The sequence below is a fragment of the Lissotriton vulgaris genome, chromosome 2_1 (genome assembly GCF_964263255.1).
Source record: "Lissotriton vulgaris chromosome 2_1, aLisVul1.2, whole genome shotgun sequence".
Classification (NCBI taxonomy): Eukaryota; Metazoa; Chordata; class Amphibia; order Caudata; family Salamandridae; genus Lissotriton; species Lissotriton vulgaris.
The window spans coordinates 1,641,410,938-1,641,437,660 of NC_141687.1; the positions used below are offsets into that span (position 1 = coordinate 1,641,410,938).

General features: G+C 46.0%; 1 protein-coding gene across 4 annotated transcripts in view; it reads left to right on the forward strand.

Moving 5' to 3' along the window:
- The window catches only part of L3MBTL3 (L3MBTL histone methyl-lysine binding protein 3), a 713,216-nt gene extending 686,705 nt beyond the window's left edge, over nucleotides 1-26,511 (forward strand). For all 4 annotated transcript variants that reach the window (XM_086957521.1, XM_086957523.1, XM_086957520.1 and 1 more), the window contains exons 20-22: nucleotides 17,189-17,355; nucleotides 24,296-24,358; nucleotides 24,897-26,511. In XM_086957521.1, coding sequence (XP_086813647.1) covers nucleotides 17,189-17,355; nucleotides 24,296-24,358; nucleotides 24,897-25,025 — 359 coding nt within the window. In that variant the 3' untranslated portion in view covers nucleotides 25,026-26,511. The remainder of the gene's footprint in view (nucleotides 1-17,188; nucleotides 17,356-24,295; nucleotides 24,359-24,896) is intronic.
- Nucleotides 26,512-26,723: the final 212 nt, after the last annotated feature.

Below are 26,723 nucleotides of genomic sequence, written 5' to 3' on the forward strand. Positions count from 1 at the left end.
CCTCATAAAGAGTACAGGGCTGTTGTGATTCTTAATAAATATCCTGTTTATTTTCATAACACTTGTGTGGTGTCCTTTCACTTGGTGTTCAAGGGGTACATGTGTGGTGAACAGCTGGCTTAACGCGCCCTCTCGAGTCTTTAGCCTTAGACTGCTCGTATCCACGCTACTAGGATAGCTGGTCTATAGGTTGACTTACAACCAAACACCATAAGGGTCGTTGGTACGATACATAGCGGTCGCTAGAATAGCGAACGTTGCATATCGGGCCAACTTCTCACATTGGTGAGCAGCGGTTGGGATTTGAGCTTGCTGTTGTTTTACCACACGTATCCTAAGAATATCTTGTTGAAAGATCGCACAAGTACTGTTAGTACATATAACTAAAAGCTTAGAATACTCTGAGTTCTACTGAACCAGCTGTTGTAGCTCCTCAAGGCTTAGCACACCTTGGCTACAACTCTTAGCAAGGGAACAGTAGGAAAACACATAGTGTAGGTAGGTGCATCACTTACACCACACTAGAAACAGTATGTCGGGCCAGGGAGGAAACTCTGAGTCTCCCCTTGTGTCAGTTGACCCTCCACAGGTCATCCCTTCAGGATATACTGTGCTGAGCTTCAAGGAGTTAAGACGACTGTGTCACTCCCGGAAGATTCAGCAGGGGTCTAACCCCACAACGTCCTTTCTGATTGGTCTCTTGGAGACTTATGATGCCAGGAGAGCTGAGAAACTTCGTAGCTCTTCTAATCCAGAAGGAGACACGCCTCCCCTCGAGGGAACCCGGGACGATCCTGACCTCATACACCTCGCAACTGAGAACGAGGATGGCGAGGAGGATGAGGATGAGGATCTCTCTGGGGATGAGGCAGATAAGGGACAGGTAGAAGTCGTCAGACTAAGCAGGTCCAACTTAAGCAAACATGATAGCGGTACTGGGGAACCCCTGGGGCCACTATCAGGTCAGCTTAACATTGGGAATGGACGAGCCCGATCTCTGTCAAGAGATTCTGGCGGATCCCTTCGAACCAATGGCTCTCACAACTCTTCTCAAAGAGGGATGACATCCCCTCAGAGGAGGGTGTACGAAGCTAAGGAAAGGGCAGCCAATCTGAGGATCGAAAGGGAAGAACTTGCCCTGGCCAAAGAAAGGCTTGCCTTCGCTAGAGAGCAACAGTTAAGTGGGGTAGTCCCCACTGGTGGCAGCAATGTACCTAGTAATAGGGAAAAGAGTTTCGATACGAAACACCTTGGGAAGATAGTGCCCCCCTTTAAACAAGGGGACGACATCCACAAATGGATTACTGCTTTGGAGAGGGCCTGCACTGTGCAGGGTGTTCCCCAGAGTCAGTGGGCAGCTATCTTGTGGCTCTCCTTTGAAGGAAAAGGAAGAGACAAGCTCCTCACCACAAGGGTGGAGGACGCTAACAATTACCAAGTCTTGAAGAATACACTCGTTGAAGGGTTCGGCCTAACCACTGAGCAGTACAGGGTGCTGTTCAGGGATACCCAGAAAGCGCAGTCTCAAGATTGGTCTGATTTCGTCGATTGTGCCACTAAGGCTTTTGAGGGCTGGTTGCTGGGCAGTAAGGTTACTGATTATCAAGGATTGTATAATTTGATGATGAGAGAACAAATTTTAAACAATTGTCAGAACCAGTTGTTGCATCAGCACCTTGTCGACTCGGATCTGACCTCTCCCCAAGAATTGGGAAAGAAGGCAGACAGATGGGTTCGTACAAGAGTTAAGCAGAACCAGGGCCAGAATCAAGGTGGTCAGAAGAAAGCAGACCAGAAGGGTAAAGATTCTAAAGGGGAACAAAATGACCAGAAGTCTTCGACAGGTCCCCAACAACCCAAAGAGGGTGGGGGTCAGGCTCCCCAAAAGAAGAAAGAAGGCCAATCCAAAAGGTGGTGCCAGTACTGTAAAAGTAAATCTCACTGGTTTAGTGAGTGCACCAAGAAAGGAGGAGGGCAGACTCCTGCCACTGCAGCCCCTAAGGCACCTGTGCCCCCTAGTACAGTCAGCAGTGGTAGTGCGCCTCCCAAGGGTTTAGTAGGGTTAACCCTGGGTTCTGAGGGGCGTGACAACTTAGTTGGCACACTCACTCAGGCTGTCCTTGTCAGTACAGGGGACGCGGACGTATCCCCTGACGTAAGCCCCAATACTTTGGGCAAATACCGACAGACGCCTTTCATAAATGGAAAGATGGCTCAGGCCTATAGGGACACTTGTGCCAGCGTCACCATGGTGACGCCTAACTTTGTGGACCCTGGACAGATCATGCCAGGTACAGAATTCCTGGTGACCAATGCAAGCAATGTCACTACCAATCACAGTATGGCAATTGTAGCTTTCTCCTGGGGAGGGGTAACTGGCCAAAAGAAGGTTGTAGTTAGTCCAGACCTCCCAGTGGATTGTTTGTTGGGCAATGATTTGGAGTCGTCACAATGGTCAGAAGTGGAGCACCGGACTCACATGGAAATGTTAGGTTTGCCAGCACATGTGTTCGCTGTGACTAGGTCACAGGTCAGGAAAGGCCCCACTGAACAGGTGCTGGATCCTGGAACAACGGACCAGACACCTCCCAAGAAAAAGAGCAGTAGGGTTAAGGCTGCGCCTTCCCCCTTGCCCCAGGTCGTGGATCAAGTCTCAGAGGAGGCTGACCTACAGGAATTGAGGGAAACTGAGCCTAGGGAGTTCGAACTTGATCAAGTTGAATTCTTGGGTTCAGGGGGACCCTCAAGGGAAGACCTGGGGAAGGATCAGTTAGACTGCCCTTCTCTTGAACCCCTCAGACAGCAGGCTGCTGCTGAGGCTGCTGGGAACGCCACAGGTACCCACAAGGTATACTGGGAAGATGGACTCCTGTACACTGAGTCGAGAGACCCCAAGCCTGGCATGACCAGGAGGCTGGTCGTACCCTTGTCTCAGCGTGGTTTCCTACTTACCTTGGCCCACGAGATTCCCTTAGCAGGTCACTTAGGTCAGACGAAAACGTGGGACAGGCTTGTCTCGCACTTTCACTGGCCTCACATGAACGAAGATACCAAGGAGTTTTGCCGCTCCTGTGTCACTTGCCAAGCCAGTGGTAAGTCAGGTGGCACGACAAAGGCCCCCCTTATACCAATGCCTGTGGTGGGGGTGCCCTTTGAACGGGTGGGGATCGACATCGTCGGTCCCATGGAACCACCTACAGCATCAGGGCACAAGTTTATACTGGTGGTAGTGGATCATGCCACCAGGTATCCTGAAGCTATTCCCCTTAGGACCACTACAGCACCTGTGGTGGCAAGAGCCCTAGTTGGAGTATTCTCCAGAGTGGGCTTCCCTAAGGAGGTCGTCTCCGACAGAGGTGCAAACTTTATGTCGAGCTACTTAACTGCTATGTGGAAGGAATGTGGTGTCAACTACAAGTTCACTACACCCTATCATCCACAATGCAATGGGCTTGTTGAGAGATTCAACAGGACCCTAAAAGGGATGATTCATGGACTACCGGAAAAGCTTCGGCGTAGATGGGATGTCCTGATCCCCTGCCTCTTGTTCGCCTACAGAGAAGTCCCACAGAAGGGGGTTGGCTACAGCCCTTTTGAACTTCTGTACGGGCATCCTGTAAGGGGACCCCTGTGTTTGGTGAAGGAAGGATGGGAGAGACCTCTCAAAAAGCCTGCAGCCAACATAGTGGACTATGTGCTTGGCCTCCGCTCGCGGATGGCTGAGTACATGGAAAGGGCATCGGAAAACCTTAAGGCCAGCCAAGAACTCCAAAAAGCTTGGCATGACCAAAAGGCTGTCTTGACTGTTTACCAGCCCGGACAGAAGGTGTGGGTGTTGGAGCCAGTGGCCCCAGCAGCACTCAAGGACAAATGGTCCGGGCCCCACACCATCCTGGAGAAAAAGGGAGAGGTCACCTACCTGGTCGACCTGGGAACTCCCCGGAGCCCCCACAGGGTGCTTCATGTCAACAGGATAAAGGCATATGTCGACAGGAAGGACATGAGTTTGCTCATGGCCCTAGATGAAGGACAGGAAGAGGAGAGTGACCCTCTCCCCGACCTGCTCACTCAGAATCCTGACGATGGCTCGGTAGATGGTGTTGTCTTTTGTGGCAGCCTCTCCGAACATCAACAGAGCGACTGTAAACAGGTTCTTCAGTCGTTCCGACATATGTTTTCTCTAACACCCAGTAGACCGATTGGTGCACCCATGAGGTCGACACTGGCGACAGCTTGCCCGTAAAGAGTAAAATCTACAGGCAGCCTGATCACGTTAGAGACTGCATCAAAAGTGAAGTGCAGAAAATGTTGGAGCTGGGAGTCATTGAACCCTCGGATAGCCCTTGGGCTAGTCCCGTAGTTCTAGTGCCGAAACCTCACACCCAGGGTGGTACGAGAGAGATGAGGTTTTGCGTAGACTACAGGGGTCTCAATGCAGTCACTAAGACTGACGCCCACCCAATACCCAGGGCAGACGAGCTTATCGATAGATTGGCTTCGGCCAACTACTTAAGTACGTTTGACCTGACAGCTGGGTACTGGCAAATCAGGTTAGCTGAGGACGCCAAGCCTAAAACCGCATTTTCAACCCCTGGTGGGCATTATCAGTTCGTGGTGATGCCCTTTGGTCTGAAAAATGCACCTGCCACCTTCCAACGGTTGGTGAATCAAGTCCTTACTGGGCTGGATGACTTCTGTGCGGCGTATCTTGACGATATTGCTGTCTTTAGCTCCACCTGGGAGGATCACCTGGTCCACCTGCGGAAGACGTTAGAGGCACTGCAAGCAGCAGGTCTCACTATCAAGGCCACCAAGTGCCAGATAGGGCAGACACAGGTTGTATACCTGGGCCACCTTGTAGGTGGGGGTCAGGTTCAGCCACTGGAGAGCAAGATACAGTCAATCAGGGACTGGGCTCCTCCAACCACCCAGACTCAGGTTCGAGCTTTCTTGGGCCTGACTGGTTACTATAGGAAGTTTGTCAGGAACTATGGTTCAATTGTGACACCATTAAACGAACTGACAAGTAAGAAAATGCCAAAAAAGGTTCAGTGGACAGCGAGCTGTCAAAAAGCATTCGATGACCTAAAGCAGGCCATGTGCACGGCGCCTATCCTCAAGAGTCCGGACTACTCCAAACCATTCATTGTCCAAACAGATGCTTCTGAGTTGGGTGTGGGAGCTGTTCTTTCTCAACTGAATTTTGATGGTCAAGACCAGCCCATTGCTTTTATAAGCAGAAGGCTGACCCCTAGAGAGAAGAATTGGTCAGCTATTGAGAGGGAGGCCTTTGCTGTGGTTTGGGCCCTGAAGAAGCTGAGGCCATACTTGTTTGGCACTCACTTCAAGATTCAGACCGACCATAAGCCCCTCTTGTGGCTAAATCAGATGAAGGGTGAAAACCCCAAACTGCTTAGGTGGTCCATTTCCCTACAGGGGATGGACTTCACAGTGGAACATAGACCTGGTACTGATCATGGCAATGCCGATGGGCTCTCCAGATATTTCCACTTAGAACAAGAAGACTCACCTGGTCAAGGTTAGTTAGTTGTTCCGACGTTTGGGGGGGGGGGTCATGTAGGAGAGTAGGGTCTGCAATCCTATGATCACCCAGATTTTTTGCTTTTGTTTCACTGGTTTACGACTTTCTCTGGCTGTGGGCCTGCCAATCAGACCCACAGCCTGGCTGTTCTCTTTCTAAATTACGATATGTACCCTAGGTGCATTTACCAATTGGTACTGGGCCACCTTATCAGACCCTGTAACTCAGGGCATAGGTGTACCCAGGGCCGCCAGGGGCTGCAGCATGTATTATGCCACCCCTGGCTGGCCTCCTAAGTTTGACACAACTGGCTGCATGACAGCTGGGGCGAAGTCGTGCAATCACCCTTTGCTTTGGATATAGTAGCCTATATCTAACCATACAATGGACACCCGAGTTCTTATCAGTCACTCCTATGGCAGGCCTTGACAATCCTGAAGGCAGAGTGCATGGGCTCGTGTGAACTGTGTTCTGGCCCGAGCCGAGCCGGTTGCAGCTTGCGGAGAAAAGACCCAATGGCTGTTCCATGATAACGCGTACCACATCGGTAACTTCGGTGTCGCGTTATCAAGACATGTCGAGTAAGGTGTCATACGAATCGGGGTGCTGCCCTCTCACCAACCCTGGCGACGAGGTTAGCATTCCGCCCTTCTAGAGGGACACGACATGTACGTAACTGTGAACCCCGGTTAAAGTTAACGAAAGCCTCAGCTCCACAAAATGGAGACTGCCACCACAGACACGAGTCTGACCTCCTGCTGCTGGGAGTCCTTCCAGCGAGGAGCCCTTGGACAAAGGGTTTCCTGTCGAGGGCGGTGTTCGCACCGTCCCAGACAGGGTTTGTGTATTCTGGGTAGGTAGGGCTTTTGCGAGAAGGTGACTGCGGAGTGGCACCCCGGTGCTCACTACGCATCTGCCGGTTAGAACCAGTTCCAGGGGCGACAGCCCTGGCCTGGGGAAAGTCCGGCAGGGAAGAGGGGTGTAACTACCCCCCTTCCTGGTCCCACCCTTAGGGCAGGACCTAGTCATGTACCCACCCCTTTCTTTAGAATAAAGGCCGGAGCGGGGACCCTTCCAAATTAGATCATCTTTGAATCAAGAATACTTTCTACGAAAGGACTTCAAGACTCTTCTCAAGATTTCTCCCTTGTGGCTAAGGAGTAGTCACCCTGCATCTGCGGGCACCATCCAAGAACTCTGCGGTTTGCTGTAAGTCCTTCCTCAAGGAATCCGACGGCCCAGCTCGACGAGAACCGGCTTCCCTGGCACCTCTGACCTCTACCCCCGTCATCAGCTCAGCTGTGATCTGTGGGTGCGACGAGACCTCGAGGGACCGGCCATCATCAGAACCTGCACGCTCTTAAAACCAGCACGACCATCGAGGTAACTCTCTGGTGAGTGCTCTGGGGTCCGAGAAGCCCCGACCCTGAGCCGCTCCAGCACCGAAGTGCAGCCTCCCAGCATCTCCACGATCCGCGTGGGGCCCTTCTGCTCGCTGCTCAGCACGTTGTCTGGTCACTAGCCGCTGGCTTGTGCCCTTCTGTGACGACATCCGAGAATCATCACTGCTGGTCTGGTTGCTCCAGACCGGCCCTTGCTTCCATCTTTGCGAGAAGCACCCCGGACCCTCCTGGTCCACTCAAGACGCCATCTTAGGCCCACCACGTGGCCCTGAGATTTGCCAAGGCTTGTTGTCCCATCCTGGGCCCAGCGACGCCGACAGCATCATCCTTCGTGGGACAGCTCGCACCTCCACCGTGGTCGCCGACAACGCCTCCTGGTCCGTGAGACTGCAGAGCCTAGCGTCGCCCACTCACCTGGTCGAGGTGACGGCCAACCGGTGCCTTCTTGGTACCCTCTGACTACTGGCTAGTAGTACGAACTTGGTCCCCTCTGCTTTCAGGTTTCTACAATCTCCGATCCAGGCTTGGATCTCTACGAACTATTCAGCACTGGTCGCCGGCCAGCAACTCCTTTTTCTTCCGGCTCCTGGCTCGTCAGCGAAGACCCCGACGCCTGTAAGACTTGTGCAGCCGCAGCCCTCGTGGCTAGGTAACTCGGCATTTCGATGCCTGCATAGCCTCCTTACTCTAGGGTCCCGAGTCCCTCGCTTCCGACTTGCCTTATCGGGTCCGCCCGAAACCTTAACCTTCCCGTGTCCTCGGACACTTGTTTTTATTGTGCACTTGAAGTATTTTCCTAAGAGATTTGGTTTGTGCTTAGTACCCTGTCCTCATAAAGAGTACAGGGCTGTTGTGATTCTTAATAAATATCCTGTTTATTTTCATAACACTTGTGTGGTGTCCTTTCACTTGGTGTTCAAGGGGTACATGTGTGGTGAACAGCTGGCTTAACGCGCCCTCTCGAGTCTTTAGCCTTAGACTGCTCGTATCCACGCTACTAGGATAGCTGGTCTATAGGTTGACTTACAACCAAACACCATAAGGGTCGTTGGTACGATACATAGCGGTCGCTAGAATAGCTAACGTTGCATATCGGGCCAACTTCTCACACTGTATGAAAGGGCTTTCATATGTGGTTCACCCATCCCTTCATTATGCTGTGGTGGAACCTGAAAGTAGTCCTCACTTTCCTGATAAAAGTTCTGTTCGGATTCTACAAAGTTGTACCTTGAGGCTTCTCACTATGAAGTCCACACATCATTGTGCAGGCACTTCTGCATGTCAAAGAAAGTAAAAAGGAGGCCCCCTTATCTGTCAACTTAGGGACAGGGGAGATATATTGAAAACCAAAATTGTCCCACAGATTAACCACTAAGTTGGTAAGGAGTGGAATAGTGGTACTTTATAAATTTTTAGATGTTTAGCAATACCAATCACACAATTCTATAAATTGCAGAGGTTTCAGAAATATAGAACATAGGCCAACTAATGTACTCATTAGACCACCAAGAATTGCAAGTTTATATCACTTAGGCACACCATGCATCGTATAAAAACAAGATACAAATTGGAAAACCAGAAAATAGTTTTGGAAAAATATATATATACTTTGTATATTTATTCAGATAGAAAACATTTTATCACAGTGATAACAAATCATTAAAAAACATACATGTAGTATGTTAAACATTTCATAAAAAGTATTTAAAATCACATGAAGTAAACATTAGTTAAAAGTTCAAAAGAACATGGGTCGACGCGGCGTTTCGGTTACAGGCAAACAATAGACAACCTTCTTCAGGACCAAGTTCTAAAAGGAAACAGAAAATTACTTTTTTTTGCAGTTCCAATTTATCAGACAAAGCATTTTTCCAAAACAACACTATAGGTTGGCTACATTGTTTAGTGGTTGGCTCTATTTACAAAATGGGTGGCGGTTGACATTATTGGTATTGCTAAAGTACATCACATCTTGTTAATAGTACCATTTCATGGGTCCCAGTTTATATTTATGGGGAAGATTTCACTAATGTGGATTATTCAAATCTTAACTTTCAATTTACCTGTATTGTGTTAATAGCTTCCAGATAAATCCTGGAAAGCCGTGAGCCGGTTCTAAAAATCCGGTCAGGAACTGATTATAAGTTCTCGCTGTTTAAACATGCGCTTCAATGGTATCTAAAAATGATAATAAAGTTTTGGATCAATGATTTGTGTGCTCTATTCTTGCTTAGCAGTGATACATTAATATAGCACGTCACTACCTTGAGATTGTTTAAGAATGGATCTCGCTCTGGTAGTAGGAGCCACCGATATCAGAATTCAGATATGCTGTAAATAAATACACCTATTACCATATTGTAGTCAAAGGAGTGATTATCAAGTGTCACATCGGTTTTTAGTTAGTTGTACTCACCCAGATTTAAATGACTGGCAGCTATATATTTTCACGAGCTTTTCAATAGGCTTGTGTATCAGTATTATTGTTCATATCATGGTGGGGGTTATACTGCCACTGCTTAATTCAGAAAAATATAAAACATTTTGTTAAAATCCCAGTATGTTTTATAACATGATTAAGATTGATAGTAAACGACCTGTTAGTTTTGTCTTTAATATAAATATAAATTTTTATGCAAGTATTATAGCTGATTTATTACCCCGATGTTTTGTTTACTCATATATCTATATCTTTATGTGGGGACATATTCTACTCGAAGGCACCAGCGTCCATATCAGCGTAAATATCATGCCCAAACGGTTAAACAACACTTTAGACCTCTAATTAAGTCTATGTTATGTTATTTTTTTTTTTTTTTTTTTTTTTTTTGAAGACGTTTATTAATGTTCAAAGGTACAGTACACATAGCAAAGCCTACAACCCTGCGGGCCGGCTGCAAATGAACGGTAAATCGTGGGTGTGTGGGCCATCACAAAAAGGGCATGTCATTGCGTCCCTTGTGTCCCCGGTGTGCTAGGACATGGAGAAGATAATCACAATTTCTTAGGTCAAGAAAGGGAAAGTCCATAAATGACGCCTCATTTTTCATTTTTCCTAGAACTGAGCCATAAAATCGGCAAACTAAACAAAACAGTTCGTATCGGTGCGTCCCAATGTTCCTATCGCGGCTTCCCCACTCGAAGAAAGTCTATGTTATGTTATGTTATTTATTCTTTTATATAGCGCTCGGCTACTCAAAAAGAGTGTCCCGGCGCTTTATTGGAGAAAGGAAAAACTGCGACAGAATAACATAACACCAGATAAAAGAATAAACGGAGTGACAGACAAAAACTCACAGTAAACAGGCTACTGAGTAAACAGCCAAGTTTTAAGGCCTTTTCTAAAAGCCAGCAGGCTAGTGGCTCCCCGCAGAGCAAGCGGCAAAGAGTTCCACAGCTGTGGTGCCAGCAATCCAAAAGAGCGGCCTCCGAGGCGCGCTTTCTTTACACGTGGAACAACTGCCAAGTACAGGGATTCCGACCTCAGAGACCTGGTCGGTTGGTAAAAGACCAGTCTCTTTTGGAGGTACTTAGCTCCCCCCTTGTGAAGAGCTTTATAGGCCAGAGTCAGAGCCTTAAAGGCGATCCGCTTGCGGATGGGAAGCCAGTGCAAAGTTTTCAACAGGCCCGAGGCACTGGAACGCCTATTAAGACCATAAATTGCCCTTGCAGCGGCATTCTGCACCACTTGAAGCCGCTGCAGCAAGTACTCTGGGAGGCCCAGGTAAAGAATGTTGGAATAATCCAACCTGGACCCAATCAGAGCCTGGACTGTCAATGTCCTGTGTTCCTCGGAAAGCAGGGGAAGAAACCTCCGCAGCATCCTAAGGATGCCGAAGCAAGTGCCCGACACCCCCAGGATCTGGGATTTCAAGGTTAGCCTATTATCCATCTTGACCCCCAGATTCTTGGCAACCTGGGAGGAACAAGACGGAGGGAACATATTCATTGGCCACCAGGCCTGCCAGTCTGGCTCTGTGTCACACCCAAAGAAAAGTACCTCGGACTTATCGGAATTGCACTTGAGGCTGTTCAGATGGAACCATTGAAAAACAGCCCCAAGGCAATCCCGAATACTCTCCCCATCAAAGTCACCTCCTCTCTTACAAGAGAAGAGGAGCTGGGTGTCATCCGCGTAGGATACGATCTGGGCGCCATGCGACTCCACCAACGCCGCCAACGGGGTCATAATGATGTTGAAGAGGGTCGGGCTCAAGATAGAGCCCTGTGGGACCCCGACTCCCAGAGGCGGCATCACGGCGGAATCCGGCGGAGCCCAGATCGTTTGCCGGCGGCCGGCTAGAAAGGAAGAAAACCAGTCGAACACCGTCCCCCGTAGGCCTATCTCAGAGAGTCTGGCGAGAAGACCATCATGGGGAACGGTGTCGAACGCCGCCGACAAATCTAACATCACCAGCATGACTTTGCCCCCAGAGTCCAGAACCCCTTTAATGGTTTCTGAGACCTCAAGGAGCGCAGTCTCTGTGCTAAGATGGGGACGAAAGCCCGATTGGGTGGCATGCAGGATCTCGTTGGTTTCAAGAAAATTGGAAAGCACACCTTGAACGTGTTTTTCCAAAATCTTCGTGAGAGCCGGCAACAGAGAGATGGGCCTATAATTAACTGGGGCCTTCGGATCTAGGCCTGGCTTTTTGAGCAAGGGAATCACCATCGCCTGTTTCCAAGCTTGTGGGACCACTCCATGCCTCAGCGAAAGATTTAACAGCGGGTTGGCCAGTGGGTTAATCACCTCCGCAACTTTCGCTAGAAATTTAGCAGGGCATGGGTCAAGGGGTGAGCCCGATTTTAAATTGCCCATTAGAGCTAAGGAGTCAGGAGCAGAAATCGGTGGAAACACACTCAGCGTCACACCTGGCCAGGCCTGCGGCGATATGGTGATGTCAGGTTCAGTCTGGACCGTGGACACTGGTGCCAGGAATGACTCCTGAATGCGTTGGATCTTGCTCGTAAAGAAATCAGCAAGGTCCGTAGCCCAGGTACCTAATGGCTTTTCGTCCGAGGTGTTAGACCATGGGGAAGTGAATTCTCTCACAATGGAGAAAATCTCCTTGCAGGAGTTAGAAGCAGCTTCTATTCTCCTGGCTAGATATGCTTTTTTTTCCAGGCGAATGTCCCGGTAATAAGCCTTAAGCCTATGCTCTATGTAGCGTGTGAATTGTATTTAGTATTCAAGCACCATGGAGGTCGCTACAGTGCTTCTAGTGCATTTGTGGTTATTTTATCGCTAGGCATTTAAAGACCTCTCTGGTCCAATTTCGGTGCACCTTTGCCGAAAACGCAAATAAATCGAGCGCAACAACATGGCGAGCTAGGCATTTAAAGACCTCTCTGGTCTAATTCACTGCACCTTTGCCGAAAACGCAAACAAATCGAACGCAACAGCATCCGACATGGCGAGCGGATTCAATAAAGCGTGCGGCCAGGTATACCGGTAACAGAGTTGAGCACGCTCTCCTTACCTCAGGCTTAAAATTCGGCCTCCCTGCTCCTACTCCGTCGGCGTATTCCCGGGTCTCATCAAAATGAAAGTATCAAGAGACCGGGGTATTCGCTCTATTTGTAGTATGAGGCCGCTGATTGGGCGGTTAACCTCACGCTTCCTGATTGGTTAATGCGATACCACGTGATCTTACATGTTTGTCAACACTCACAAAAGTGAGTGGATTACCGCGGTATACTCGTTTTAGTGAAGGTGATTAACCTGATACTATTTGTTATCATCATACCAATAGATTTTTCTTCATTCATGATGGATATTAATGATTGTTAAACCCCCGGTATTGTTTATGCAACGAAATGCAATGATGAAAAAAACGGGCAAAAAGAGCCCCTTGTTATTATTGATCAAAAACAATGTCACCTGCCCTATGATGCTTGCATGAATGAAGAAAAATCTATTGGTATGATGATAACAAATAGTATCAGGTTAATCACCTTCACTAAAACGAGTATACCGCGGTAATCCACTCACTTTTGTGAGTGTTGACAAACATGTAAGATCACGTGGTATCGCATTAACCAATCAGGAAGCGTGAGGTTAACCGCCCAATCAGCGGCCTCGTACTACAAATAGAGCGAATACCCCGGTCTCTTGATACTTTCATTTTGATGAGACCCGGGAATACGCCGACGGAGTAGGAGCAGGGAGGCCGAATTTTAAGCCTGAGGTAGGAGAGCGTGCTCAACTCTGTTACCGGTATACCCGGCCGCACGCTTTATTGAATCCGCTCGCCATGTCGGATGCTGTTGCGTTCGATTTGTTTGCGTTTTCGGCAAAGGTGCAGTGAATTAGACCAGAGAGGTCTTTAAATGCCTAGCTCGCCATGTTGTTGCGCTCGATTTATTTGCGTTTTCGGCAAAGGTGCACCGAAATTGGACCAGAGAGGTCTTTAAATGCCTAGCGATAAAATAACCACAAATGCACTAGAAGCACTGTAGCGACCTCCATGGTGCTTGAATACTAAATACAATTCACACGCTACATAGACTTAATTAGAGGTCTAAAGTGTTGTTTAACCGTTTGGGCATGATATTTACGCTGATACTGACGCTGGTGCCTTCGAGTAAAATATGTCCCCACATAAAGATATAGATATATGAGTAAACAAAACATCGGGGTAATAAATCAGCTATAATACTTGCATAAAAATTTATATTTATATTAAAGACAAAACTAACAGGTCGTTTACTATCAATCTTAATCATGTTATAAAACATACTGGGATTTTAACAAAATGTTTTATATTTTTCTGAATTAAACAGTGGCAGTATAACCCCCACCATGATATGAACAATAATACTGATACACAAGCCTATTGAAAAGCTCGTGAAAATATATAGCTGCCAGTCATTTAAATCTGGGTGAGTACAACTAACTAAAAACCGATGTGACACTTGATAATCACTCCTTTGACTACAATATGGTAATAGGTGTATTTATTTACAGCATATCTGAATTCTGATATCGGTGGCTCCTACTACCAGAGCGAGATCCATTCTTAAACAATCTCAAGGTAGTGACGTGCTATATTAATGTATCACTGCTAAGCAAGAATAGAGCACACAAATCATTGATCCAAAACTTTATTATCATTTTTAGATACCATTGAAGCGCATGTTTAAACAGCGAGAACTTATAATCAGTTCCTGACCGGATTTTTAGAACCGGCTCACGGCTTTCCAGGATTTATCTGGAAGCTATTAACACAATACAGGTAAATTGAAAGTTAAGATTTGAATAATCCACATTAGTGAAATCTTCCCCATAAATATAAACTGGGACCCATGAAATGGTACTATTAACAAGATGTGATGTACTTTAGCAATACCAATAATGTCAACCGCCACCCATTTTGTAAATAGAGCCAACCACTAAACAATGTAGCCAACCTATAGTGTTGTTTTAGAAAAATGCTTTGTCTGATGAATTGGAATTGCAAAAAAAAGTAATTTTCTGTTTCCTTTTAGAACTTGGTCCTGAAGAAGGTTGTCTATTGTTTGCCTGTAACCGAAACGCCGCGTCGACCCATGTTCTTTTGAACTTTTAACTAATGTTTACTTCATGTGATTTTAAATACTTTTTATGAAATGTTTAACATACTACATGTATGTTTTTTAATGATTTGTTATCACTGTGATAAAATGTTTTCTATCTGAATAAATATACAAAGTATATATATATTTTTCCAAAACTATTTTCTGGTTTTCCAATTTGTATCTTGTTTTTATACGATGCATGGTGTGCCTAAGTGATATAAACTTGCAATTCTTGGTGGTCTAATGAGTACATTAGTTGGCCTATGTTCTATATTTCTGAAACCTCTGCAATTTATAGAATTGTGTGATTGGTATTGCTAAACATCTAAAAATGTATAAAGTACCACTATTCCACTTCTGCATGTCGCCTCAGTGAGGCACAGGCATTGTCATTCCAGCCTCCATACACTTCCTTCCTCCCTGATAAGCTGGTACATACGCTTGTGCATTCTTTCTTATTTAATTCTTCTCCCACCACATCCCTCTACCCATGAGGCGAGGCTACACCGGTGGGATCTATGGCACACCCTTTGCATTTATAATGATAGGACTAAGGAGTACTGGGTCAATGATCAGCTTTTTGTTGGTTTTGCAGGTGTGGATAAAGGATAGCCAGCTCATAAACAGACCTTGTTGAGATGAATTGGCGCTTGCGTCAGACTATGTATGCCTTGGTAAAAAAGACTGTCCTAAGGCCCGTAGGGCTAAATCCACCAGGCCAAAACCATGACTACAGCCTACTTACTGCTTTGGACATTTGCCAGGGGGCTAATTGGGCATCCGTCCTTATGTATCCAGGAGAATACCACAGGAGTAATTTGTGAACCCTGCAGAAAGGAAACGAAATAGTTGTTTTCTGTACCCTCGTAATATTGCCAGAGTGGCTTTATTGGGACACTCTTTGAAGATTGTCAATATATAGGATATCCCAATTGTGGATTCAGAACTTTTTTACGTTTGGCGCAAAAGTGTACTCGGATTTTAGGAGGATCCCTTGAGAGATCATAGGAACATAACAGCCCTGAGGAAGTTGCAAGGGGTGATTCCCCGCTGCTGCAAAATGCGTTGGCTTATGGCTAAAAAGAATTAAAGAGCACATCATAGGAGAAACAAGAACCCCAGCATCTTTCTTTGCAATGAAATAATTGTCTAATATAGCTTTGAATGCATTGTTGTGTGCCTTGAATCTGGTAAAAAAATTGTTTCAATTATTTTTGATTGATAAACGTGGGGGTTGGGTGATTTCTCCCTCTTTCAAGAGCACCACACTTATTTATTTCTAAGAGAACTTAAAAGTGTATTCCATGAATAGCGCCTGAGACTCATACACCCACATCAGTAGAATCTATCCATATGTTCATTAGCATTATCGCCTTGATTCTCTGGTCAGCAGTGAATGTAATTTTCCTCATGTAAAGTCCACTCCTCAGACTCTTTTCCTTGATGGGAGAATTGCTCTGCCATCAACTCTCAAGCTGGGGAATCTACAGTCAGACGTTTTAATTAGAAGAATACGTTAATTATATTTTGGTTACACTCGTTCTGTTGTATACTTTAACTGCAGATTACTCTCTACTCTCCCCCAATCTCTTCCCTATTCTGTGGAGTGGTCTTTCAGTAGTTCATAAGGTTTAACTTTAATGTGCACAATCAGTCAGTCATGCTGCTCGTTAGATGGCGTGGAAACAACCAGTAATAGTGACGTCAGCACGGGGTGGTACCTATATGTGACTATGTGTCATTAATCCAAGAGGCTTCATGACTTCATATCCAGAGGCGGATGGAGTCGCGAACCTGACAGATGGTGCCACTTCTTGTTGCGAAGTAACTATTGCAAGGATTTCTGAATTTAGTCTGGTTACCAGCCTGGCCACTGCAGAGCTGATGCCATTAACCAGCACATAAAGCTATAAGTAGTTAAAGAGTACATCAGACTCTGTAGCTTGTATGCAGCCTGCACACTATTTGTGACTAGAGCAACCACACATTTGCATTGCAAGTTTAAGTACCTGAAATAATTAAAAGGCATGCAGGACAGTCAATTTTTGTTATTACCATGCGGCCTCATTCAATCATTGGCTGGAAATGCTGCTTTGCCTGGGTTCCAGGGAGAGCTTTCAGGCAATTTATATCAGAGCAGAAGGCAGTAAGCATTCAGAACACTCTGCATCTGTCCCACTCTAGAGATGCACTGTACTAACACGAGGCCCAACCCCTAATGTCTCCTGTAGTGGTTCTTGCATTATCTACTGGCTCATCATATTGTGTGTCTGGCACATAATGAAAGCGAGGGCTTCTTGATTCTCTAGCGTAGACACCGCGTCTCACCACCAGTATGCAGAAGCGCTCGTGGCAGACAGAATGCGGCAGACAGAATGCAGCCGACAGCTGGAACATTGACTTCCATTTCCTGCAAACCAAGACCCTTGGTAGAACTCCCGCCTCCTACATCCTTTTCCTGATCATTGTAATTTAATGTTACAGCCTGGCTGGGTTATTATTTTAGAACTTTGTGGTTTGCTCCTCTGGTCTTGAAATACTTCCTCCAAGCTTCATTTAGTCTGGGTTTACTGTTATTCTTAAAAAATAAATGTATAGAAGACCGTGGTAAAATAATGTTTCCTCTCCTTTTTCTCTTTTTCCCTGGTCTCTCCCTGCCCGTACGTTCCTGATTCATTACATCCAGACACAGAATTCACTTTACAGCAGGGTCTGCACCAGTCGGTTTTCATTTCTTCCCTTTCTTCGAACCCCATGCATCGTCTCCACCTCTGCTGGGAACAGCATTGCAAGCTGTTGCCCGAGGTTTCGGGCTTCACTGCCAAGAATGTGGCCAAGTGGACCGTTGAAGAGGTGAGTGACCAGAAAATGTGCCACGTGCATATATTTATGCTGTGGCAGTGAACATAAATGTGGCCAAATAACGTGTTATTTTGAGCAACTGTACTAATTAACATGCACTCACACATTTAATACTACAATGCAAAGGTCAAACGCCAGTTTATTAGTAAAGTACAGCAAAAGTGACATGAGAAACGTTTTTTACTGCCTTGGAGTCTGCATGTAACAATTAGTTTGCATAGGATAACAATAACTCATAATATCTCATGAGTGTGATTTTACCTTACAGCACACATTAAAACCCTTGCATCCTATACATTTGTTAAAACAAATGCTCTTGAAAGAAATGCGGTCATGAGCCATATATGCTGATTTGCAGACTAGAATATGCTATTTATTACCATAGCTGAGATGGAGGAGGGCAAGATTCACAAGAGACATGGCCCCTCCCGCAATACCCAGTGGCAATAGCATATTACACTGCACATCGGCATATATACTATATATGGCATTTGTCATATATATATATATATATATATATATATATATATATATATATATATATATGTGTGTATGTATGTATGTATATATATACATACATACATACATATATATTTTGAACAAGTTGCCAGAGCTACGAGAGGTCACACAACAGCCTTCTGCCACCTGGCTTCACAATGCAGACTGCTTTTCAGTTCCAAATTAATATTACCATTGCCAACGCGTTTCAAGGTCAAAGCCTCTTCTTCCTGGGCTGCAACAAACATGACATTTAAAACTCGCTTTTCATTTCCGGTTTTATTCACCTGCCTTCATTGGGCGTGGGTTCAGTACACTAGATTTGGTGCATGATGGAACATGTATTTCCATTGCTGCGAGCATTAAATGTTAGAATTTCGTTTGTAGGGGGAGGAGCCAAGATGGCGACCGGAGCGGACGTGTAGTCGCCCGGCTCCGCCGGCCCTTGAGCTCCGCAACGAAATCCTGATATCCTTCCTAGTTGAGTCCGGCGGCGGAATGCATGTGAGGACGAGCTGAGCGCATCGATCCTTTTTCGACCTTCTAGCGTGCTCGGGTGCTGGGGAAACTCGAAGTACGGTTTCCCGCCCCGGACCCTCGCCTACACTGCCGCTCATCGTCGGCTCCTGGAGGCTCGGATATGGTCCGCTCAGCTGGATAGCGCAGATGACTCAGTGGCGGCACCTTTCCATGTGAAGCAATCGCCACCGCACTGAAGCTGACGTCCATTGCAGACTACGCCTGTACCGAGACGGCCGAGTTGAGAAGCCCATGGACGGTGTTTTTTGTGCTCCGAGGGGAAGGTGAGCGGCGCATGGTGCCTGGCGACCTAGCTCAGCGCAGACTATTGACCTTTTATCCGCTGCCCAGCCTGGTGCGAGACGGCTTGTGGGAGGTGTGCTTGATTTGCCTTCGACGCTGGTGGTCTCGAGGTCTCTAGGAGATACTCGCCTATGCTGCGCCCTCCCCAGATCCACTATCGTGTGACCGGCGCCATGGCTCCCTTTGTTCTTCCGCTGCTGGAGAGAGCTTCCACATTCCTGCCCGTGGACAGCCGTGCCCTGCCGGTGCGGTACACCGACTTGCGAGCACCGGCGCTGGAACCTGCCTCAAGGGAACTGCAACCTGCACTATCCTATGGGTCTATCCTGGCCGCCCTCCGTGATCTCCGTTCGGAGATGTTTGATGGCTTCCAAGCACTGGGTGCTCAACTGGACGCCATGATGTCTACCGGGACTCGCGAACGCAGCGTCTGCCCCCAGCTAAGTGTGAGTCTGCCTTTGCCAATCCATGGTGCTACAATGTTTCCCTGTGCCTGTGCTGATACTAAACTTGCGGATGCCTCTGCCGGAGCCGACGACTGGCAGCCCTCCAGTCCCGTGACTGCTACATTGTTTCCCCTTTCCTCCGGGCTTGACTTCTTGCTGCCTGCACCACCGAGTTTAATTGGGGACCCAGCTGAGCAACTTTTATCCTACGTGTCGACTTTTAACTGGTGGCCTTCACTCTTCTCCCCGTGGAATTTCTACTCTTCAGATGCCCTTACGGACATAAGTATGGAGGACAAAGGACCTTATACCGATGGCCGGTGGCCATTTTGGGATACTGCTTCGTCTTCTTCTTTCAGGCAGCCATGTTATCCTGATGTGCACGGGGGGAGGGGCTCTCCTGGGGAAGTCTGCGTGAGGTTAAATCCACGATCGGGTCAGGGCTAAGCTGCTCTCTCGCTGCTGACTGATTTTGCTGGCTGAAGGGGATGGGGTTGGACCTGGCTAACGTGTTTAATGGGCACACATCGCACGATGTTTCTCTACAATTGCATTGTAAGATCACTTGATTCTGTACTGACGCTTCAGTAATGGCCGATGTTTATGCTGTGGGTCTCAGGAGGGCCGGGATCTCCGGGTGATTTGGTATCAAGTGGGCTCCTCCCCGCCTTCTTCTTTTTGGGAGTGTAGATTGATTCATTCTCTCTCACTCCCTATATTATAGGTATTAATGTTCTTTTTCTTTTCTCATTCTCTTCCTTCTTCTTCCTTGTCTATATTTCGGGTTTTACGGGGCGACAGGCACTCTGTGGGGGGGTGGGGGGGCAGGCCGTAGCCTCCACAATGTTGCAGGGTGGGTGGGGTAACTTGCTATACTCTTAGTTCTATGGGCCTTCTTTTTCTATTCTCTGCGCTTTCTACTTTGGTTCGATTCCGGGTCTGGGTTGGGGTTGGTAGGGATGGGACGACGATGTTTGGGGTGCATGAATGATAGTAGATTGCTTGCCTCTGTTTTGCACCGCCACACTGCATTTGATGTTAACCTCCGTTGATGTTTTCAGATATAACGTCGCCTACCCATAGTGTGAAGACATTGTGCGGACTCGAATCCTCTTATTATTTTTTCTTCACTGCCTTCTTTTTGATGAAAACGCATAAAATCTTAAAAAATTAACCTTCACTTCTCCTCTCCCCCGGCGGCGCGACTTTTTCCAATGTAACGTTCATTGCTTGCTAATCTTAATTACAGCTGCTGGGGGACTGTATTGCTCGCACTTGTGCTGACGATGTATCGTGGCCGGCCTGATGGTTGTAGGCCCGTATTTGTTCTTTTATTCAGGCACAATAAAGGTTTTCAAAAATTAAAAAAAAAAAAAAAAGAATTTCGTTTGTATTTTAAATGCTTCAGTATTTCCTTAGTAGGTTAGGGGACATCAAAGCAGGCTAAATTAGCATATAGCAAGCTGTGCTCAAAAGTCATGATAGTTCAAAACCTGCAGCCTCACCAACTGGTAGCAGTATTTCTTTCCCAGCTGGTGATGGTGCTCCTCTCCACGGCCGGGCTGCCGTGTGCATATTTTTTGAACAAGTTGCCAGATATATATATATATATATATATATATATCACTTCAACCCAATGTCCTCACCAGTTCCTAACAATGTTTTAATCAGTACATTAATACAATACCTGATGAACATGTGACTGAACGGCTGTGACAGGTAAGCATCTGCCATCAGTGTACTAACCGTCATAATTAGTGTAAAAGTAGCCATCATGTATCTGACACTTTTACAGCATAATGTTCAGAAGTAGCTGAAAGGTGGCAAATTGGTGATAGATAAGCCACTGAAATAAATTAATAAGTAGGTCATTTCAACAAATTACATTCTGTCTCTGGGCCTTTTGACATGGAAGCAAATAAAGGAGGCACAAATGAAATTAACAGGATAAAAAATATTTTGTAAAGACCAGCTGTTGAGCTTAATGGCTAGTAATGGATTTCAGTTTGATTAATTAGTGCCACAGTTAAAAGCTCTGAAAATGCCTCACCGCTCCATACATCGTTTCACGGGGAGAGTCTTAGGTGAGTTGACAAATCAGTTGCAAAACCTTCCATTGTATACTTGTTCACCTATTGTACTGCCTGACCCGAGCTCAATAAATATCACGATTAAAGAACTACATATTTACTTATTGCTGTCAAGCGAAGTATGAACACTGGTCAGCTAGTACTGGGGAAGATAGTGAATGCTTGTGCAAATGTTATTCCTCATTTTTGAGAAGGGTATCCATCCATTTTGTGATCCACCCCTGGGGTTGGTTTTTATTTTGACAGTCCGAGTTCTATTACCAGAAGTGAAGAAGGGCAGATTTCCTGGGATTGTGGAAGCACAGAAGGCTACAAAATGTGCAATGGTTAGGGCATGCTCCAACACATGGAATAGAGACTGACAAGCAGGTCTTGTGAGAGAGTGGGGGCTGTAGCGCATACTGCTCAGTAAACTGCCTCCCGGCTTTAAGCCTCTCATGGAGCGGATTAGTGAGAGGACGGAAGGGCTTGGTTCCGACAGAGTGGACGAGAATTCTACCACCTTACGAACCCTGGTGCTATGCTGCTAAGCAGGAACGTGAAGGCTACATTGTTAAAGGGCATCATTTTGTGTATCTGGCTTTTTTAGTTACATGACCTGGGAAGATTCTTTGGAGCTGGGAAACTAACATAGGCAAGAGCCCTCTCTGCCCATCTTCTGGCTTTGATTACAGTACAAAATAATTTTGCTGTAAAACACAGCCTTAATTATTTAGATTGACAGTTCGACTACTTCCACCCTTTTATAGTGTAATTGAATGATGAACTTGCTCCTCATCAACTTTTTTCCTCTGATTCAATGTAATAGTCAGGAAGTCTCTGTGCCTTGTACATCCTCCAAACATATGCTTTGTTTATTGACAGTATAAGAAAAAGTTGGTACATTGTATATTGGTGCACTGACTTTACATTAGGAGACTTCTCTTATCTCCCTCAGAACTCCCGTCTTATCCCCATGTCAATCAATATTCGTTAAGGACCTGGATGGACCTGGTTGTGGCCCGACAGCCCAAAACAAGCGAAAACATTACATATGGGACCTCAGCCAACATACACCAGTCCATGTCACACTTCCAGTCCCAAAATTGGTGTGGCTGCTCTGCTCCCCATGTTCTCGCAATGTTACATTTGGCAACCATTAGTCTCACTGTCTTCCATATTTGCATCATTCAATTCAGGTCTGTTGCACTCAAGCTATTATCAACAGTTTGCTGAGGCAGTCGTTAAACTCCCGGTCACTTCACCCATACACTCCACTACCTCTGCCCAGAAACTTTGAATTACAGGGCACTCCCACATGATGTGATAGAACATGCCTGGTTGCCCACACCCACACTGACAACTCTCCGTCATCACTCTATCCATTTTAAATGGTGTCGTTTGGGCATAGTAAGAGCAATGTAATATTTGTGGTTGTACCAATCAAAACCCTGCCCACATGGCCAACTCCCGCGGGGCTGCCAGGGCCTACGCCCATTCATCATCCCCAGCTCCCCAAGATCTTGGGTCCCCTGCGCCCTCAAGTGCTGTAAAGTGTTAGGAGTATTGTTGAGTAACTTTTTATATTTAATGGAGGTCGCTTTCTGAGGTATGTGTTCATCTAATAAGAGGTCTTCTCAGGGTGATAACTAGGGGAGCCCTGTTCCCTTAGGCAAGACTGCCAAGAGTGCATCGCGCATCTGGATGATAGACCTCAGCGGGAACTAGCTGGTAGTCATGTTGGAGGCCCGATCACAGAGCACCCACTTTGGAGAGCTCCACAGAGTCCCATAGGGGTGTAGCTTGTGTAATTTTATCCCTCTGTCCCAGTGCTTTCAGAGCTGCATGCCAAATGGTAACCATGGTAGCAACAGGGCCAGAAAGGGATGAGTGTTTATGGGACCCATAAAGGGACCTGAGATAACCAGATGGTTACATAATTAATCTGTCCATGTGAAACGCAGGTTCGTCTAGAGGGAGGTAAGCCCAACTGTTTATGGTGGTAAGCTGTGCCACTCAATTGTATTTCTTGACATCAGGCAAGGCTATCCCCCCCCCCCATCAAACCCCTCCCTGGTGAGTTTATGTAGTGTAATCCTAGCAGGGCCATATCCGACAGCAGTGTCCTGAGTTCTTAGTTGAAAGCCTTGGAATAGGAAGCATGCACAGGGTAGGGTGTGTTCTGCCGGACTTACAAAAAACGAGGAAGGGACATAATTTTATAGAGTGCCTCTCTGCCCCAAAGAGGCAGGGTCCGAGACCTCCAGTGATTCACATCACGCCTGAACCTATGTAACGGTGGTAGGGGAGTTTTTCTATAGAATAACTGGGGGTCTTTAGTGATATATTCCCAAGTAGTGGAACGCTTCTGTGAATATTAGCGCCTCTTAAATCCTGAGGCAGTCGGGGCTCTCGGCCCCCAGGAGATTCACCAGCATAAGTCTACTGAGTGTACTGACGGGGTCTGTGACCTATAGCAGGATATCGTCTGCATACAACGATATTCTGTATTCCCAGCTATCATGCCAGTATAGACCTCTGACCAGGGTTTCCTGTCTTATCCAGGCCGCTGAGGGCTCTAGTATGAGGGCAAAGAACAGCTGTGACAGCGGCAACCCTGGCTTGTGGCACGCTGAAGGCAAAAGACCTGGGCAGTACCCCATTCAAACTGCCCAAGAAATCTCAGACCAAGTTAGTCTGTTACATTTACATACATTAAAAAGGCTTAAGAATGGTAGGTCAATTTAATGAGGTTATAAAAGGGGTATATTTGGAGTGGTCAAGGGGGTTAGAGTTTTGTACTGCATCCACATAGGTGTTTGCCTCTTTCTCAGTTAAGTGTGCTAAATTTTTCACATTCTCATCTCGCATGAGCTTCTCTTAGGACAGGCTGTAAGCCTTGGGACTTTCTTCTCTTCGCTGCCAACACCTACCAGATCTTCTGCTGGCTTACTCAATTTCATTTGTTGGGGACTTACTGTACAGGATAGTGCCTGAAAAATACTTCTGGAGCTACCAATTTGTTCTTTTTAAGCTCAAAAAGCATAATTTCCAGTCTCATTAATCTAACAAATATCATTCTTGCCTGTGTTGTAGGTAGCATCTTTTGTTCATCGTTTACCTGGGTGCAAGGAGCAATCGTCTGTGTTTAAAGATGAGGTAAGTTGAGATTGACAGTCTTTCTATACAGACAAAGCTCTGTTGGCCTCCTATCTGCACGCACTATTCTCTGAGTATCTATGCTAGCTCCTCAATGCGTTTGCCAATCTCACAGTCCAAGATCAGGCATGTTTGCAGTCTACCAGTGTGTGTGTGTGTGTGTGTGTGTGTGTGTGTGTTTGTGTGTGACAGCCTTGCTGCTATGTGTTGAAAGTTTCAATTGTGTGACAGGTTTCCAAAATTAGCAAGAGTCCTTTACTGAGGGTGTCCTAATCCCAGTGGACATGCTGACCTGTGTGGGTTCATGTATATGTGTGTGTGCAGTCATATCCTACTCTGGGAGGGTGCATGTGCTAGCGTTCTCCCTTTGAGTAGACCATCAAGTTATACAGCCCTTGTTTATTAGATTTGATCATTGTTTTGGCTAAGGTCATGACTGGACCAGAGGTGATGTGTTCCATAACCCTGCAGCAAAATGTAGAGCCTCCACGTATCTGCTGACACCTCATAACGCTCCCTTTCTCTCTTGAATTAACAGCAAATCGATGGGGAAGCGTTGCTGCTGCTGACACAGATGGACATGGTGAAAATCCTCAGCATTAAACTTGGCCCTGCTCTGAAGATCTACAATGCCATCCTGATGTTCAAAAGTTCAGAGGAGAATTGAAGGGCGCGGGCACAACCAAACAAAGACTGAAAAGGGGCAGTTGCATGAGTAATGCCCCGATTGTGATGCAACTAAGCAATGCGTTATCATCAGCTACTCAAACTTCAGAACATTGGCGGGCCAAGCGAGAAGCTCCATGTTAGGGTTTTAGTAGCTCAGAGAAGCTGTTACAAAACCTGTCCTGCCTTCTATTGAAAGGGAAAAAAAACAGCTTCTGATAAAATATAGAGCAACCTTTTGTATTGTTAACTTTTATATGACTTGTTAACTTGTGGATCATTTTTTAAGACACACATGCGGACTTGAAGCTTGGGTCAGAAAACCTAGCAGTTGGTGGCCAAGTGAACATTAATCAAGCAAAATAAAACAAGTTCCTCAGCAGAGTGTTTCTTTGATAGTAAAGGCAAGAGATGGATGTGGCTGCTTCATCTGAGCTTTTCTGCACACGATCTTTGTATGAGTCACAAGTGTGGAATGAGCCCTGTCACTTTGGAAGGCCCCTTGTGGATCTGAGAAATATTTCAAGGCTGTATTTACAGGTAAGTAACTTTTTTGTCTCCATTATGATCCTTGTCGCTGCCCTGAATATGCAGTAGCTGACCACCTCCTGCCATTTTTTCCTGGGTATACACATCTAAATTACAATCTAGCAGTTTTTCGTGAAACAATACACTAGGAAGTATTCCATGACTATCACTATCGACAGCCTTTTCCGCAGCCAAATGATATCTCTTGTTGAGGCCAATTTTGGTTTACATTTATTGAACATCGGATAAGATCAGAGCTTAAAATCCAGACTATTGTTTGTCATTATCTTTGTAAAGTTTCCATCTCCTCCAGGTGACCCAATACTAGTCACTGTTGATCTGACTTGGTTTTCATTAACACAGAAGTGTATTATTCACATACAGCAATCAAAAAAACTGCAACACAGTCGATCCCTTTTGATAAATGCTGCCTCTGATTAATGTTGTCTGTCCAACATTCATGATCAAGTTGCAGAGAATGTACAGCAATTTTTGCGTGCTACAGAGAATGCTGCTCAAGGATTAATAAACCCAGCCACAAATTCAGCATTATTGTCTCAGGTGCCTAAGAAAGTGATTTACGAAAATCACCTAAAACGGAAAGGCAGAGGGATAACTTCTACCTACACATAAACTTTCCACTGCACTGAATGGAGGCTTGGAGAAGCCTTTTTACATTTCTGGAACATATATTACAGTTTATGTGACTGGTCATCCATCAAATTCCGTCACATAGATTCTGGATGTATTTTAAGGGTTTGTAGGGGAAATATGATCCAGAATTACCATACATTCTGTGAGCACCGCTCTTTCCCTTGCAGTGCTTTTTATTATATTCTCATCATCAACTGTTGTTGGAGGCATCGATCAAATCAAATACATCAGCCACATGTAAAGTGAACAAAATCTTTAGTAGTATGTCTATGTAATTAATATGTAAATAAAAAAGAAATCTGTTCTGAGCAAATGTCAACCAATACTTATTTTGCAAATTAAATCCCCCTTATTCAGGGCTGAAATATATCAAACCATTTTACACATCAATAGATAATTATTATCTCAAACTCTAGTTGTGTTATCAGCAATTAATAATTTCAGATCTTTACAGAGTCAGTTATAGCAACTCTGTATTTATAGCGCAGAAATGCATGTTTTTCTATTGCTACTAACC